Below are 15,628 nucleotides of genomic sequence, written 5' to 3'. Positions count from 1 at the left end.
AATTAATAGTAGGGAGGCTTTTGTTATGTATTAATCCCCCTAATTTTGTTGTAAGCTAATGGTTGACAAATGCATGGATGACGCATGTGTACAAATTGTGGTAGAGTGTTTATCTTTAGACAATTTGATCATGAATTAATACCCAAAGAAAAAGAAAATAGATGCTGAATTAAAAAGAAAAAGATATTTAAAAGTTTTGGTGGATTTCTTAAAGAAATATGTGAGACTACTAGTCTTTGTAGTTTCATCATATCTTGGGGTAAATTATTTATTTGTGTTTTGTTGAAGTTTGTTGCTTACTTTGTAATCCTTTCATAGTTTAATATCAATAGAGAACACTCCTTAAAAAAAAGTAGGGAAAAAAAAGGCCAAATTGAATCTTGCTAGGTTGTAAGAGTTACCCTTGAAAATCCACATAATAATTTGCCTCAATCAAGAAATAAGCAACTTGTACACATTTGACAGACCTTAATAATATAATTGCTCTAATTTCCCTACGAATGATAGATTAAACAATGTGTGTTTTAACCATATAAGTGTTAATCCGTATTCCTTAAAGCACTAGGAGCGTTTTCTATATTGTTTCTCCCCAGGAAAATGTGCTTTACACTAGGTCCCAAAGATATATATACTTTTAAATATATGAAAATGTATTTAATCATAACAAACTGTTCTTTTTGAAGAATTAGATGGTATACAAAGCAGAGAAAACTCAATAAGTCAACAACTATCATAAGGACTTAAATTTAAATTCCACTCTTGTCTGCATTGAATATTTCTAGTGAAATTTGCTAATGCAAATAAAATTATTATTCTTTTTAATTCTTTAGTTGATGATCATTTTAAGTAGGAGTTAAAGTACAAAACTAAATGCTGCTATAGCAGTCCAGCTAGAAATATTTGTTTGTTTGTTTGATATAAGGAAGTGTTATCTTAATATCTGACCAAATTATTCCTCTTTTTTTATGAAATACCACAAAAACCCCATGAATAGATAATGTCATAGATTAAGAGTAGGACCTCCAAATTTATTGCAAACCCTAGATCAATGAGCTCATCACTCAAGTAACCCATGAGGGTCAAACAAATAGTTCAAAATAACAACAAATAATCTACCAACCAGACCAAGAGAAAAAATAAAAGCAGAAACAAAATGCATCACAGCTTAGTTATATCAAAATAAAGTTTTATTTCAACACATTTGATGAAAAAAAAAAGAAACATAATTGAATTAAAACGTGCATAATTAAAACATCTTACTTTGTACTATAAAATTAACTCCACTCTTCAAGCGATCCAACCAACAACACCTTCTTTGTTCTGCAAAATGTAGGTAATAATCACAAGGAAGTAATAATAATAATTTTTTTTAAGTGTAGTTTTAGAATATGTACCCGATTATTTGGCACTTCAACTAGCAAGGTTGAGGAGTTGCCCCTTAAAATAATAATAATAACAAATAAAATAAAATATGGTAATAGCCTCAACATTGACACAAAAAAGGTATTTCTGATTGGTAGAAAATAAATTAAAACTGAAAATTCATATTTACAATTTAAAAGGACATTTTTTTAAGAACCAAAATTATGAAGTAAAGTATTCTCTAATATGACTCAATAAAAAAAATGTATTTTCTAATATAATAGTACATAAATAAATACCTGAAATTATTATTTGTATTTGCAAAATTTTGCTTCAACTAATTCTTCCATGAGCATTCTTCTTGGATCTTCGCACCTTGTTGCGTCGTTCTCCATAAATAATAGTCAAGAGATATTTTGGTTTTTCACTTGAGAACACAAGATATCCCATACCTAATCCAAACATGACACCACATCCGTACCCCAACAATACAACTTTCCAATGAAATCCATTTGCAAACCCGACATCATCTTCTTGGATGGTTGGTGATGGTGGTGGTTGTTGTCCCTCATCATTGCCACAAGTTTTTGTCAATGGAAATCCACATAAACCCAAGTTTTCACTGTAAGAAGCATTTGTAAATGTATTGAATTGTTTACCTTGAGGTATCAATCCCACAAGATGGTTTTTTGAGAGATTTAAAATTTCCAATGATGTAAGATTTGTCAATTGTATAGGAATGTTGCCTGTGAGCTTGTTTGAGGAGAGATCTAGCCATTCAAGATTAGTCAAATTTCCGAATGATATAGGTATATGACCCATAAGATTATTGTGTGAAAAATTTAGCCCTTTAAGTGATCCAAGGTTTCCAATTACCTTTGGAATTTCTCCTTTGAAACTATTGTTGGAAAAATCAATAGTTTTCAATAGAGTTAGTATTTTCACCACATCAATATAATTCCCTTTAATATCAATTGTAACATCAATTGTAACAGAATCATTATGAGAATAATAATCATTATCCATATCTCTTCTAAAAACAAAATGATAATCATCACCCATATATTGCAATCCATCGTTATCCATGTTCCCATTCATCATGGCTGATAAATACTTGAAAATGTTTGATGGCAAATGACCATGGAACATATTGTGAGAGATGTCTATAATTCTCAAATTAGGGAATGAGAATTTAGTCTTGTGATTGCCTATGGAACCATGAAAGTTGTTTGATCGCAATAAGAGAACCCGCAACTCTGGAAGATTTACCAACCAATGAGGGAATGTGTCGTTAAGCCTGTTGTTAGCAACGTCTAGAATTTCTAATTTCTTGCAATTGACCAATGAACGTGGCAATGGCCCTTCTAATTGATTGTCGGCCAGTTTAAGACTTCTCAAGTTACTGCACTTTACAAATTTAGGGATGGCGCCGTGAAGATTGTTATTTCGCAATTCCAAATTTATGAGATCACTCATATTTCCCAAACATGGAGGAATCATACTAAAATGATTATGAGAGAAATCAAGGCAGTTAACAAAATTGAGATTGCAAACCGAGGAAGGTATCTCTCCGCTTAAATTGTTCCTTGAGATTGAAAAGAAAACAATGTGCCGTGGAAATACATGAAGTGGCCAAGTACCTTCAATAAAATTATTGGAAAAATCAACAAACTGCAACAAAACAAGGCGGCTTAACTTACCAGGAAAGTTTCCGGTGATCAAATTAGAATGCAAATTGAGATACTCCAAGTTTCGGCAGCCAAAGATCTCGGCAGGTACATTTCCCGAAATTCGATTCAAACTGAGACCCAAGATATCTAGATTTTCCAAGTTCCCAATCTCTCTCGGTATTGGCCCTGCAAGCTTGTTATCTCCAACTTCGAACCAAATTAGAAACGAACAGTTTCCGATATTTTTCGGTATTTCACCCGATAAATTGTTGGAGGAAAGATTGATTATTTTCAGTTTCTTGAACTGAAAGATTCCTTGGGGAATATTCCCAGTCAAACCATTAGAAGCTAAACCAAGAATTTCAAGATTCTGACATTTGGAAATTGAGGATGGAATGGGTCCCACTAACTTGTTATTATCCAAGAAAAGCTGTTGAAGTTTCGTAAGGTTTCCAATTTCGGATGGTATCGTACCGGCGATCCTGTTGTGGCCTAAGTCGATGTAAGTGAGCTCCTTCCAGTTTCCTAATTGTGCTGGAATTTCGTCCGATATTTGATTCATTTGGAGTCCGAGTTCTTGCAAAGCCGATAAGTTTCCGAAACTTTGCGGAATGTTTCCGGTTAATGAGTTCCCCGAAACATCGAGAAATATTAACTTCTTGCAATTCCCAAGCTCTGATGGAATAGTACCCACCAAGTTGTTGTGCCAGAGATTGAGCGTTTGGAGATTTTTGAGGTTTCCAAGACTTTTCGGTATTGAACCGGTGAGCGAGTTTTGATAGAGGGAGATCTCTTGGAGGGCGGTACAGTCGCCAATTTCAGGTGGGATTTGGCCGGAGAGGAGAGTTTTCATGATGTATATGGTTTCAAGCTTCTTGAGGAGACCAAGACTCGGAGGAAGGAAACCCGAGACGCTTGTTCCGGCAAGGCCTAACATGGTCAACTCCGTACAATTCCAGATTTCTCGGGGTATAATGCCTCCAAGGTACTTGTTGATACCGACTCTTATCACTTGGAGGTTCTTCAAGTTGCCTACGGTATTGGGTATTTCTCCATTGAGCTGGTTTTCATGAAGAGTCAGCCATTTCAAGCTTGTGAGGTTGCCGATTTGAGCCGGAATCGAGCCTTCTAGCTGGTTTGAGTCGAGGTGGATTTCTTGGAGCTTAAGCAAGTTGCAAATCTCAGATGGGATTTCACCGGTTAACGCATTGTCACTCAAGTCCAAGTAATTCAGTTCATGTAGTATAGCAATCTCTCTTGGGACTGAACCCGTGAGGTTTGTACTAGTAAGTACAACCTTGGTTAATGAAACCAATGAAGTGAGATTAGTTGGAACTGTACCATATAAACTCAAGTCTCTTAACTTCAATTCCACGACCTCCTTGTTGATGTTGCAAGTGATTCCAAGCCACCCACATGGAGTTTCATCTGTTGGGTTCCAATTAGACAAGGCCACAGTGGGTCCATTTAGGCTTTGCTTCCATGAAAGAAGTGCTTCGCCTTGTGGATTAACTGCGAAAGCTACAAAAGGGTTCAAGAGGGGAAGGATGATTGTTAAGAAGGAGAAGAGGGTGTTCCATGGATTTAGAGGCATTACAGCTGTGCTACAAAAGTGGAATGAGAGGGAGGAAAGTATGCGAGGGAAGAGGCGTTGGTTGTGTTTGAACTAAAAAAAAAAGAGGGGAACCAAGTCATATATATATTGTGGGATACAAGCTTGTAGTAACAATATTTTAATTTCTCTATTTCGATTTAAATTCTAATCCAAGGATTGGGTATGGCGGTTTGGCCCCACAAAACGAAAAACCAAGACTTTGCCTTTTCGCGTAAAAATGTTTTATCATGCATGTAATGATGCACAGAATACAAAAGAAAAAAAAAAATCCACTCCATTTGATGGTTAATGTAATTTTACGTCACATTCAAACAAGTTTAAATAAATCCATTGGGTTTTCATTTTAATTTAATTATCTAACATTATTTCTCCTTGCTTGATGGATGATTCACGGTCCCATGGAACACTATTTTTCATCACGATGATTACAAATTAGTATTATTTTTGTATAATGTGCAGATTAATAGAATATTGTATGCAAAAAAAAGAAAATAAAAAATATAATTGAAAATGAACGATAAAATACATGGTAAAAATGAAAAATTACTTTATGTTACATAGAGAAATGAAATTATGTAAGACTGAGTTTTATCATCACAACCTAAAAAGTATAATGGATTATTAAAATAATCTAAATAAATAATAAAAAATTTAATTTTTTTTTTTTTTTGCACTCTTGGTAATTCTAGTTTGGGTTGCAATGCAAGGCATGTGCTGCACCTTAAGCAAGAAAAATAAGATAATTTTTTTTTTTTGGAAGAAGTATGAAATCATGTACTTAAATTTAGTATAGTTATTTACCATATGAATATCTGTTTAATATAATAATTTCTTAGATCCTATTTTACTAAAAGTGATATCTACTCAGGAAAATTTTTTGCTAAAAATGATAATAAATGTCATCATCTTCCAATAATAAACAATTAAGTTTTGATAAGACATTGCCACAATATTTAAAATTTCATAATGAATGATATATGCTATAATTGAAACTTTTCATCAAATTAAATACCTACAACCATCAACAATGAATATTTTGTTATTCATTTTTCCTAATTTATCATCTTATTTTATAAGTGTAATTACGATGTTTAACTTATTTAATTTGTAATGAACACCCTTTTAAGCAAGGAAAAAAAGGACACGTCATTGAAGTTTTCATTAGATAAACTTATAAATCTAGAAGATTTAAACCTCTAGTAAATTAGTATTCTCTAGGTAGCAAATAGAGACCATACATCACCATTCTTACTTTCCAAATATTACCACCACATAAAACTCAAAATACATGAATAAATTTTTGGGACATTTAAGACATTAATTGCGCAACGAAATTTTCTAGGAGTCATATGATTTCTTTAAAGTTTAACGAAAACAGTAATAGCAGGCGTATATGCTTGTTTACAGAAAATTGAGCTTAAAAAAGTGAATTTTGGCTCAAAAAATTAAGACATTACCAAAAAAGAAGTCTAGGAACACAACAAAATGTCATAATATTTTCATATTACATTTATTTTTAGCTATGGAAGGCCCTGGTAAGATATTTTATCATTTTATTTTAGAGTATGCTATGTTCACAATATTTTTATAACAAATCTTAGGATGCAAATTGTTATTGGTTTTAAGCTGGGCCAACCACTTTAAATTATGCATTAAAAAAAATTAAAAAAAAACAAAACAAAATGCCAAGTGAAGAAAATTGTGCTTTAAATAGTAAATTTTGGCTCACCAAATTTTGACTAAACCAAAAAAGAAGTTTAGGAACACAACAAGATGTCACAACATTTTCACAATACCTTTTATTTCTAACTATGGTAGGTCCTGGTATGATATTCTATTATTTGTGTCTATAATATTTTCACAACAAATCTTAAGTAGCAAATTGTTATTGGTTTTAAACTATGATCACCACTTAAAATTGTGCATTAAAAAAAAAAAAAAAAAAAAAAAAAAAAAAAACCAGCCCAAGAAGACTATGAGTGGAATAATGAATTTTTGCTCACCTAATTTGACTAAAAAAAAAATAGAATATAACATTTTCACAAGAAGACTAGATTTATTCCCTCATAATAGCTAGACCAGTACCCGATTATGAATTATAATATCTTGATCCACAGATAAGATTTTTGACTTCCACAAAGATTCCACTTAATTATGTCTTAGATGCATTCCAAAAAGCAGATTAGAAAGTATGACAATTTAAAATACGAGTCCTTGAACGATATAAGTTTCCACGAAGGTGCTTTAATGCTATTATCATGGTTAATATTAATGGTCCATGAATGTAAGGATATAATTATTTGTTCAAGATCTTTACCAGTCAAATATCCTTTGTATTGTTTTTGTATGATGAGTTTTTCCTTTTGAAATGAACATTAATTGTTTTGATTTTCTTTCTCCTTTTCTAAAGAATTAATTGTTTGAACTTTGATATCTCATTAGCATTCTTTAATCATTAAACATTTAAACAATAGAAAGAGATGAGAATTAAGATAGCACAAATAGATATTTATATGCTGCAAAGTGATTAGAAGTCTTCAACCTGCAGATGTTTCTTCATGTCATTGGCCAAAGACTTGGAAAATTATGGCCTCATGGGTCTCTCTATTAGTGAGCGTAAAGACTTATGAAAATTATGACCTTAATGGGTCTTTCTTCTAAGTCCAAATTTTCTGTCCAATTTTTCCTTTTCTACTCTATACTTCACAAATAAAAACATGTCATATGTAACCTAATTAATTCAATTCTAATTTTATTCCTTTAATAATTAGAATACCCAAAATAAATAAATAAAAACCCACCAAACCCCATCACCCCATCACAACCAGTCCACCACTACCTTCACTGGTGACACTAGCAAGAGGCAGCTGCCACCTTCGCCGCTGCCATTCACAACCGTGAATTGCAAAAGACTTATGAAAATTATGACCATATGGATCCTTCTACTAACCAAACTAGTGTAAATTGAGGGCTGTAAAATTTTGGCAAAACTATATTATTGGTCCCTAAAGTTTACCCTATGAAGGTAATTGGTCCCTTAAGTTTCAAGTAAAAACTATTGGTCTCTCAAATTTAAAAAATGAGCATTGTATGTCGTTTTGTTAACTGTTGTTATTATTATAACCTATGTGGCTAATGGAACACTGATGTGACATTGTTTTTACCAATGTGACATTTATTTTTTTATAAAGAAGAAAAAATAGATTTTACATGTATTATGCCACGTAATTAACTTTAAAATAGATTTACACATACACATGTTTTAATTAATTCAATCATTGATTCATCACTCTGTTAAAAACCTAAAAATTAAAATTCAATAAGTCTCCCCTTATCTCTCTCGCCTTCTTTCACTACAATCTATAGGCAATACCTAAAACCAAACCTTAATCCCGTTGGCTTATCTGCACAATACCAGAGTCCCTTTTGAGTCAATAGTGAATACAATTGTTTCAATTTCAAAATATCTTCTTTTCAAATCTGAATCTAACCTAAGTCTCCCCTTTAATATCATTTTCACTGGGTTTCTATTCTAAATCTAGCCTTAGTATTCTTTCTCAAACCCAAATCTAAGTGTTCACAAGGCATGATGAAACCATATGGGAAAAAGGAGCAAGAGCTCCATATAGGCATATACATCCAAATTCAGATCCTATTTGTACTAAAATCTAACCTATAAGTTTTTTTTTTTTTTCATCATGCCACATCAATTTTGTAAAATACATGTAGTAAAAATATGACACGTCATTATTCCATTAGCCACATAAACAATAACACTAATGGTAGTTAACAAAAGGACTAGCAACCCTCATTTTTAAAATTAATGCACAATTATTGATCCCAACTAGCTTGAAACTAAGAAAATCAGGTGCCAAAGACGTGAAAATTTTGCTCTCATAGGTCTCCTCTACTTACCAGCGTAAAATTGGAGGCTATAGAATTGTTTTATGTGGATTAATTGATTCTAGATTAATTGTTGGCAACCAATCTTTGCTTCTTGGTGCTAAACCTCAAAAGGATATCATGCTCGACTGTTAATTATTTAATTTATTTTTACTGTTTTCTCCTTTTATTGATCTCAGTCTTCTCTCATCACTTGACAAAGAACAGTGCACTGTTTTCTCTTTTTATTGACCTCAGTCTCCTCTCGTCCCATGACAAAGAACAATGCACTGTTTTCTCTTTTTATTGACCTCGAGTTTCCTCTTGTCTTTTGACAAAGAATAGGGGGAGGGTGTTTGGTCATTTGAGACTTTCCTCTAGCTTTCCGTGTTGTCTCAAGTATTAAAAATTCAATATTGTTTATTTAATTTTATTTTGAACGCAAGTTAAGTATTATTAATCACGATGGAACACTATTTTTCATCACGATGATTACAAATTAGTACTATTCTTGTATAATGTGCAGATTAATAAAATATTGTATGCAAAATATAAAACAAAATCAACAATATAATTAAAATGAACAATAAAATACATGGTAAAAATGAAAATTTACTTTATGTTACATAAAGAAATGAAATTATGTAAGACCAAGTTTTATCACAACCTAAAAAGTATAATGGGTTATTAAAATAATCTAAATAAATAATAAAATTTTAATTTTTTTTGCACTTTTGGTAACATAATTTAAATTGGAATTATATTTTTAAAATTCTTGAAACTTTGATGTTAGAGGTTTATTTAGAAAAATATTATTTTAATTATTTGAATGTACTTACAAAGCCTCACATGCTAAGGGACAAAGCAAAAGGAAAATATAAAAAATAAAAAAATAAAATAAAGGAGGGAGAGTATCAACTATATATATATATATATATATATATGATTCTTAAAACAACGTTGGGTATATGGAGCCATATTTTTGCAAACCTTATCAACACATACACTTAAGAAAATACCTTTGGTTTCGCATTTTCATTTAATCATCTAATCTATTTTCCTACTATGGTGGGAGGATATCGATATCATAAATCATGCTCTCATAGTATGTGAAACCTACACATGTGAGATTCATGTGTTTTGAGAGAGACATCTCATAAATTAGTTTTTATTGTTTTTTAATTGTTATTTAATGTTGGGTGCTTGAGTCCCTTGGAACACTGCTTTTCATCATAATCCTTGTCAACATTAATTGTTTCTATGATTTTCCCCTTGTTTTAACTTGTGAGTTGGGTGTAGACCGTAGACTGTGGTGGATTCAGTAAACGCAAAACCGAATAGTCAATACAATGGGCTTGAAAGTTGCAAGATCAAATAAGCAATTGGGAAAATGCTTGTCCCATATCCTCTCAACAAATATTTAAGAGAAAAGAATGCCAGTCCATTTTAAATTTTACTTATATAAGATACATTTTTTTCATATGTATCTAAGAATTGACCAAGAAGAAGAAGAAAGAAGAAAAAGATACGCATTAACATATGAATCACAAGATTTATTCCATCATTATAGCTAGACCAGTACAAGATTATGAATTATAATATCATGGTTTATGGATAGGATTTTTGACTCCACAAAGATTCCATTTATGTCTTAGATGTATTCCAAAAAGCAGATTAGAAAGTATGACAATTTAAACACGAGTCCTTGAATGATATGAGTACCCACGAAGGTGCTCTAATGCTATTAAATATTTCTTATCATGGTTAATGTTCCATGAATGTAAGGATATAATTATGTGTTCAAGATCTTTACCAGTCAAATATCCTTTGTATTGTTTTTTTTTTATGATGACTTTTTCCTTTTAGAATGAGCATCAGTGGTTTAGGTTTTCTTCCTCCTTTTCTAAAGAATTAATTGTTTGAACTTTGATATCTCATTAGCATATACTTTAATCATTGATCTTTTAATTGCATGATACCTAAAACATTAATTTAAACAATAGAAAGAGACGAGAATTAAGATGGCATAAATAGATATTTATATGCTGCAAAGTGATTAGAAGTCTTCAACCTGCAGATGTTTCTTCAAGTCATTGGCCAAAGCCTCGGAAAATTATAGGCCTTGTGGGTCTCTTATTAGAGAGCGTGAATTGTGGAAGACTTGTGAAAATTATGACCTTATGGGTCATTCCACTAACCAAATTAACCAATGTAAATCAGAGGCTGTAAAATTTTAGCAAAACAGCACTATCGGTTCTTAAAATTTACTCTATCATGAGTACAATTCGTCCCTTAAGTTTTATGTGAACACTATTAGTCTCTCAAATTTAAAAAATTAGTATTATTAGTTCTTTTGTTAACTATTGTTATTGTTATTGCCTATATGGCTAACGGAAGTTATGGAACAATAATGTGACATCATTTTTTTTTAATCGATTTAACATTTCTTTTTATTAAAAAGAAGAAAAATAGATTTTACATGTATTATGGAATGTAATTAACTTTAAAATAGATTTACACGTACACATGTTTTAATTAATTAATTCATCAATCTGTTAAAAACCTAAAAATAAAAACTAGATTAGTCTCCCCTTATATCTCTTGCAATTCTTCCTCTGCCATTTGCTAGAAATACCCAAAATCAAACTTTAATCTGGCTGGTTTATCTTCACAATACCAAAGTCCCTTTTGAGTCAATAGTGAATACAATTGTTTCAATTTCAAAATATCTTCTCAAATCTTTCCATGGAGATTAATAAGTAACAAACAAACCTTTAACATTTGAAGTTTCTAATGTCATATTTTGTTTTTTACATCAAAAAGTGAAAAATAATCATCCCATGAACTCAAAATTGAAATAAACTTTAAAAAGGTAAGATTTAAAAGGGTTAAATTCAACAACTCCTTCAGATATGTCTAATCCATACCGACATTTTTTTTTTTCCGAAGTGGTATCTATTATCAATTGGTAAGATTTAAATCGAATAAATTTTTTAAATGTCAAAAAAGCGTCTTGTTAAATGGTTAAAAGATAAATTGAAATAAATTGAAAAAGGAGGGCAAGATTTAAATGTGTTAAAACTAAACAAATTCTTTAAATATATGGCAAAACTTGGATTCGTTGTTCCAATGCATTGGACTTAATATGGTGCAAACTTGTATTAAATTTTGGAAATATGTTCATATCGTGACGGGTATGGTGCATAGAACACTGGACCCAAGCCAAGTACTTTAATATATTTAACTCAATAACAACATTTCATTCATAGTGGTAACTATTGTTATAAAATTATAGTTATTGAAAATTTCAAAACTAGTCCAAGTCTTGACAATTATTAATTTTGAAGGGAAAGAATATTATATAAATGGATATTTTTTTTAGTATTCAGTGTTCCAATGCATTGGATTTAATATGATGCAAACTTCTATTAAATTTTGGAAACATGTCTGACAGGTATGGTGCATAGAACATTGGGACCAAGCCAAATACTTCTCCCCTCTCCTGATGTGTGTGTTAAAAATACTTAGTATTCTAAAAAAAAAAAAAAAAAAAGTGTATTGTGCACGCCATAAATGAGATTATTGGGCTTAACCTCACTTGGCCTCACAACTTATTTATAAGGTGGGTTTTAGGATTTCTTACTTTGGGTCGTTCTCGGCACAAAGACTCAAAGTAATATTCTCTCTCTCTCTCTCTCTCTCTCTCTCTCTCTCTCTCTCTCTCTCTCTCTCTCTCTCTCTCTCTCTCTCTCTCTCTCTCTCTGAATAACTGTTTTTTCTCTCTTTTTTCTGAACCCCCATTTCTTCCCCAACTTCTCCTATTTATAGCTCTAAGTTAGTGGGGAGATCATGATTACTGTCATTGTTAGTGCAATTGAAGGTCCAATATTATCTGTTGTAAGTGGATATTTAGGTGTGAGTGGAATGCATCGATTATGGTTTTGGAACTTGGTTCCAACTCAAGCGAATATGCCCGACAGTGATGTTTCCTGGAAACTGCCGAGCATCCTACGGTATGTTCGGATTTTAGTCTTTCTTTATTGTTCGGGCACTTTATCCCAAGCACTGGTTAAGGGACGAGATTTAGACTTGTAGTTTATGAGGGTAGAATAAAAAGGGATTTGAAAAACTGGGCCGTGCTAATGGGCCTGAATCCAAGGCCCAATTGGATCTGGGTACCTCGATGCCGTACATGTATGATGGAACACTATTTTTCATCATGATGATCACAAATTAGTACTATTCTTGTATAATGTGCAGATTAATAAAATATTGTATGTAAAATATAAAACAAAATCAACAATATAATTGAAAATAAACAATAAAATACATGGTAAAAATGAAACTTTACTTTATGTTACATAGAGAAATGAAATTATGTAAGACCGAGTTTTATCACAACCTAAAAAGTATAATGGGTTGTTAAAATAATCTAATTAAGTAATAAAAATTTTAATTCTTTTTGCACTTTTGGTAACATAATTTAAATTTGAATTATATTTTCAAAATTCTTGAAACTTTGATGTTAGAGGTTTATTTAGAAAAATATTATTTTAATTATTTTAATGTACTTACAAAGCCTCACATGCTATAAGGGACAAAACAAAAGGAAAATATTAAAAATAAAAAAAAGAAAATAAAGGAGGGAGAGTATCAACTATATATATATATATATATATATATGATTCTTAAAACAACGTTGTGTATATGGAGCCATATTTTTGCAAACCTTATCAACACATACGCTTAAGAAAATACCTTTGGTTTTGCATTTTCATTTAATCATCTAATCTATTTTCCTACCATGGGAGGATATCGATCTCATAAATCATCATCTCATAGTATGTGAAACCTACACATGTGAGATTCATGTGTTTTTTTTTTTTTTTTTTTTAATGCAAAATAGAATTCTACTTTAACTTAATCTAAGTGTATATGTGTGTGAAGTTCCTTCCTGGAGACTTGAACCCCGACCCTTGCCCCCCCACACTTTACAAGCACTTATACTTGTTGAGTGATCATCATACCAAATGTATGAGGTGGTGAGATTCATGTGTTTTGAGAGAGACATCTCATAAATTAGTTTTTATTGTTTTTTAATTGTTATTTAATGTTGGGTGCTTGAGTCCCTTGGAACACTGCTTTTCATCATAATCCTTGTCAACATTAATTGTTTCTATGATTTTCCCCTTGTTTTAACTTGTGAGTTGGGTGTAGACCGTAGACTGTGGTGGATTCAATATACGCAAAACCGAATAGTCAATACAATGGGCTTGAAAGATGCAAGATCAAATAAGCAATTGGGAAATTGCTTGTCCCATATCCTCTCAACAAATATTTAAGAGAAAAGAATGCCAGTCCATTTGAAATTTTACTTATATAACATACATTTTTTTCATATGTATCTAAGAATTGACCAAGAAGAAGAAGAAAGAAAAAAAAGATACGCATTAACATATGAATCACAAGATTTATTCCATCATTATAGCTAGACAAGTACCAGATTATGAATTATAATATCATGGTTTATGGATAGGATTTTTGACTCCACAAAGATTCCATTTATGTCTTAGATGTATTCCAAAAAGCAGATTAGAAAGTATGACAATTTAAACACGAGTCCTTGAATGATATGAGTATCCACGAAGGTGCTCTAATGCTATGAAAGATTTCTTATCATGGTTAATGGTCCATGAATGTAAGGATGTAATTATTTGTTCAAGATCTTTACCAGTCAAATATCCTTTATATTGTTTTTTGTATGATGACTTTTTCCTTTTAGAATGAGCATTAGTTGTCTAGCTTTTCTTCCTCCTTTTATAAAGAATTAATTGTTTGAACTTTGATATCTCATTAGCATTCTTTAATCATTGAACTTTTAATTGCACGATACATAAAACATTTAAACAATAGAAAGAGAAGAGAATTAAGATGGCATAAATAGATATTTATATGCTGCAAAGTGATTAGAAGTCTTCAACCTGCAGATGTTTCTTCAAGTCATTGGCCAAAGACGCGGAAAATTATAGGCCTTGTGGGTCTCTCTGTTAGCAAGCGTGAACTGCGGAAGACTTGTGAAAAATTATGACCTTATGGGTCATTCCACTAACCAAACCAATGTAAACCGGAGGCTGTAAAATTTTAGCAAAACTGCACTATTGGTCCTTAAAGTTTACTCTACTAGTACAATTCGCCCCTCAAGTTTCATGTGAGTACTATTGGTCCCTCAAATTTAAAAAATTAGCAGTATTAGTCCTTTTTTAACTATTGTTACTGTTATTGCCTATATGGCTAATGGAAGTTACGAAACAATAATATGGCATCTTTTTTTTTAATCGATGTAACATTTCTTTTTATTGAGAAGAAGAAAAATAGATTTTACATGTATTATGGCACGTAATTAACTTTAAAATAGATTTACACGTACACATGTTTTAATTAATTAATTCATCATTCTGTTAAAAACTTAAAAATAAAAACTCAAAAAATCTCCCCTTATCTCTCTTGCAATTCTTCCTCTGCCATTTGCTAGCAATTCCCAAAATCAAACTTTAATCTGGCTGGTTTATCTTCACAATACCAAAGTCCCTTTTGAGTCAATAGTGAATACAATTGTTTCAATTTTAAAATATCTTCTCAAATCTAAATCTAATCTAAGCCTCCCTATTAAATTCACTTTCACTGGGATTTTAATATAAATTTAACCTTAATTTTCTTCTCAAATCCAAATCTAAGTGTTCACAAGACATGATGAAGCCATATGGGAAAAAGAATGAGCAAGAGCTCTATATAGGCATATACATGCAAATTCAGATCCTATTTGTACTAAAGGAGCACAATTGTTTTAGATACAATTGCTTCAACAAAAATCGAAAAAGAAAAATAGAGAGAGGATTCAATGATAGTTAAAGACTAAAACAATCACCGCACACCCTAGGTGCGATGGTCACTCCGCAAGTATGAGTACTTGTGGGGTGTGGGGGAAAGGGCCGAGGTTCAAGTCTTCAAGAAAGAGCTTCATATACATATACATTTAGATTAGACTAGAGTAAAATTTCTATCTTGTATTAAAAAAAAAAAAAAAAAAAACATTTTAAAA

At 31.5% G+C, this 15,628-nt stretch overlaps 1 protein-coding gene across 1 annotated transcript; it reads right to left on the bottom strand.

Moving 5' to 3' along the window:
- Positions 1 to 1,695: 1,695 nt before the first annotated feature.
- LOC115964298 (receptor-like protein 47) lies at positions 1,696 to 4,626 on the bottom strand. Its single transcript, XM_031083637.1, has one exon. The coding sequence runs from the start codon at positions 4,624 to 4,626 to the stop codon at positions 1,696 to 1,698; it is 2,931 nt and encodes a 976-aa protein (XP_030939497.1).
- Positions 4,627 to 15,628: the final 11,002 nt, after the last annotated feature.

The sequence above is a fragment of the Quercus lobata genome, chromosome 10, assembly GCF_001633185.2.
Source record: "Quercus lobata isolate SW786 chromosome 10, ValleyOak3.0 Primary Assembly, whole genome shotgun sequence".
NCBI classification, from domain to species: Eukaryota; Viridiplantae; Streptophyta; class Magnoliopsida; order Fagales; family Fagaceae; genus Quercus; species Quercus lobata.
This window is presented reverse-complemented; position numbering and strand designations above follow the sequence as displayed.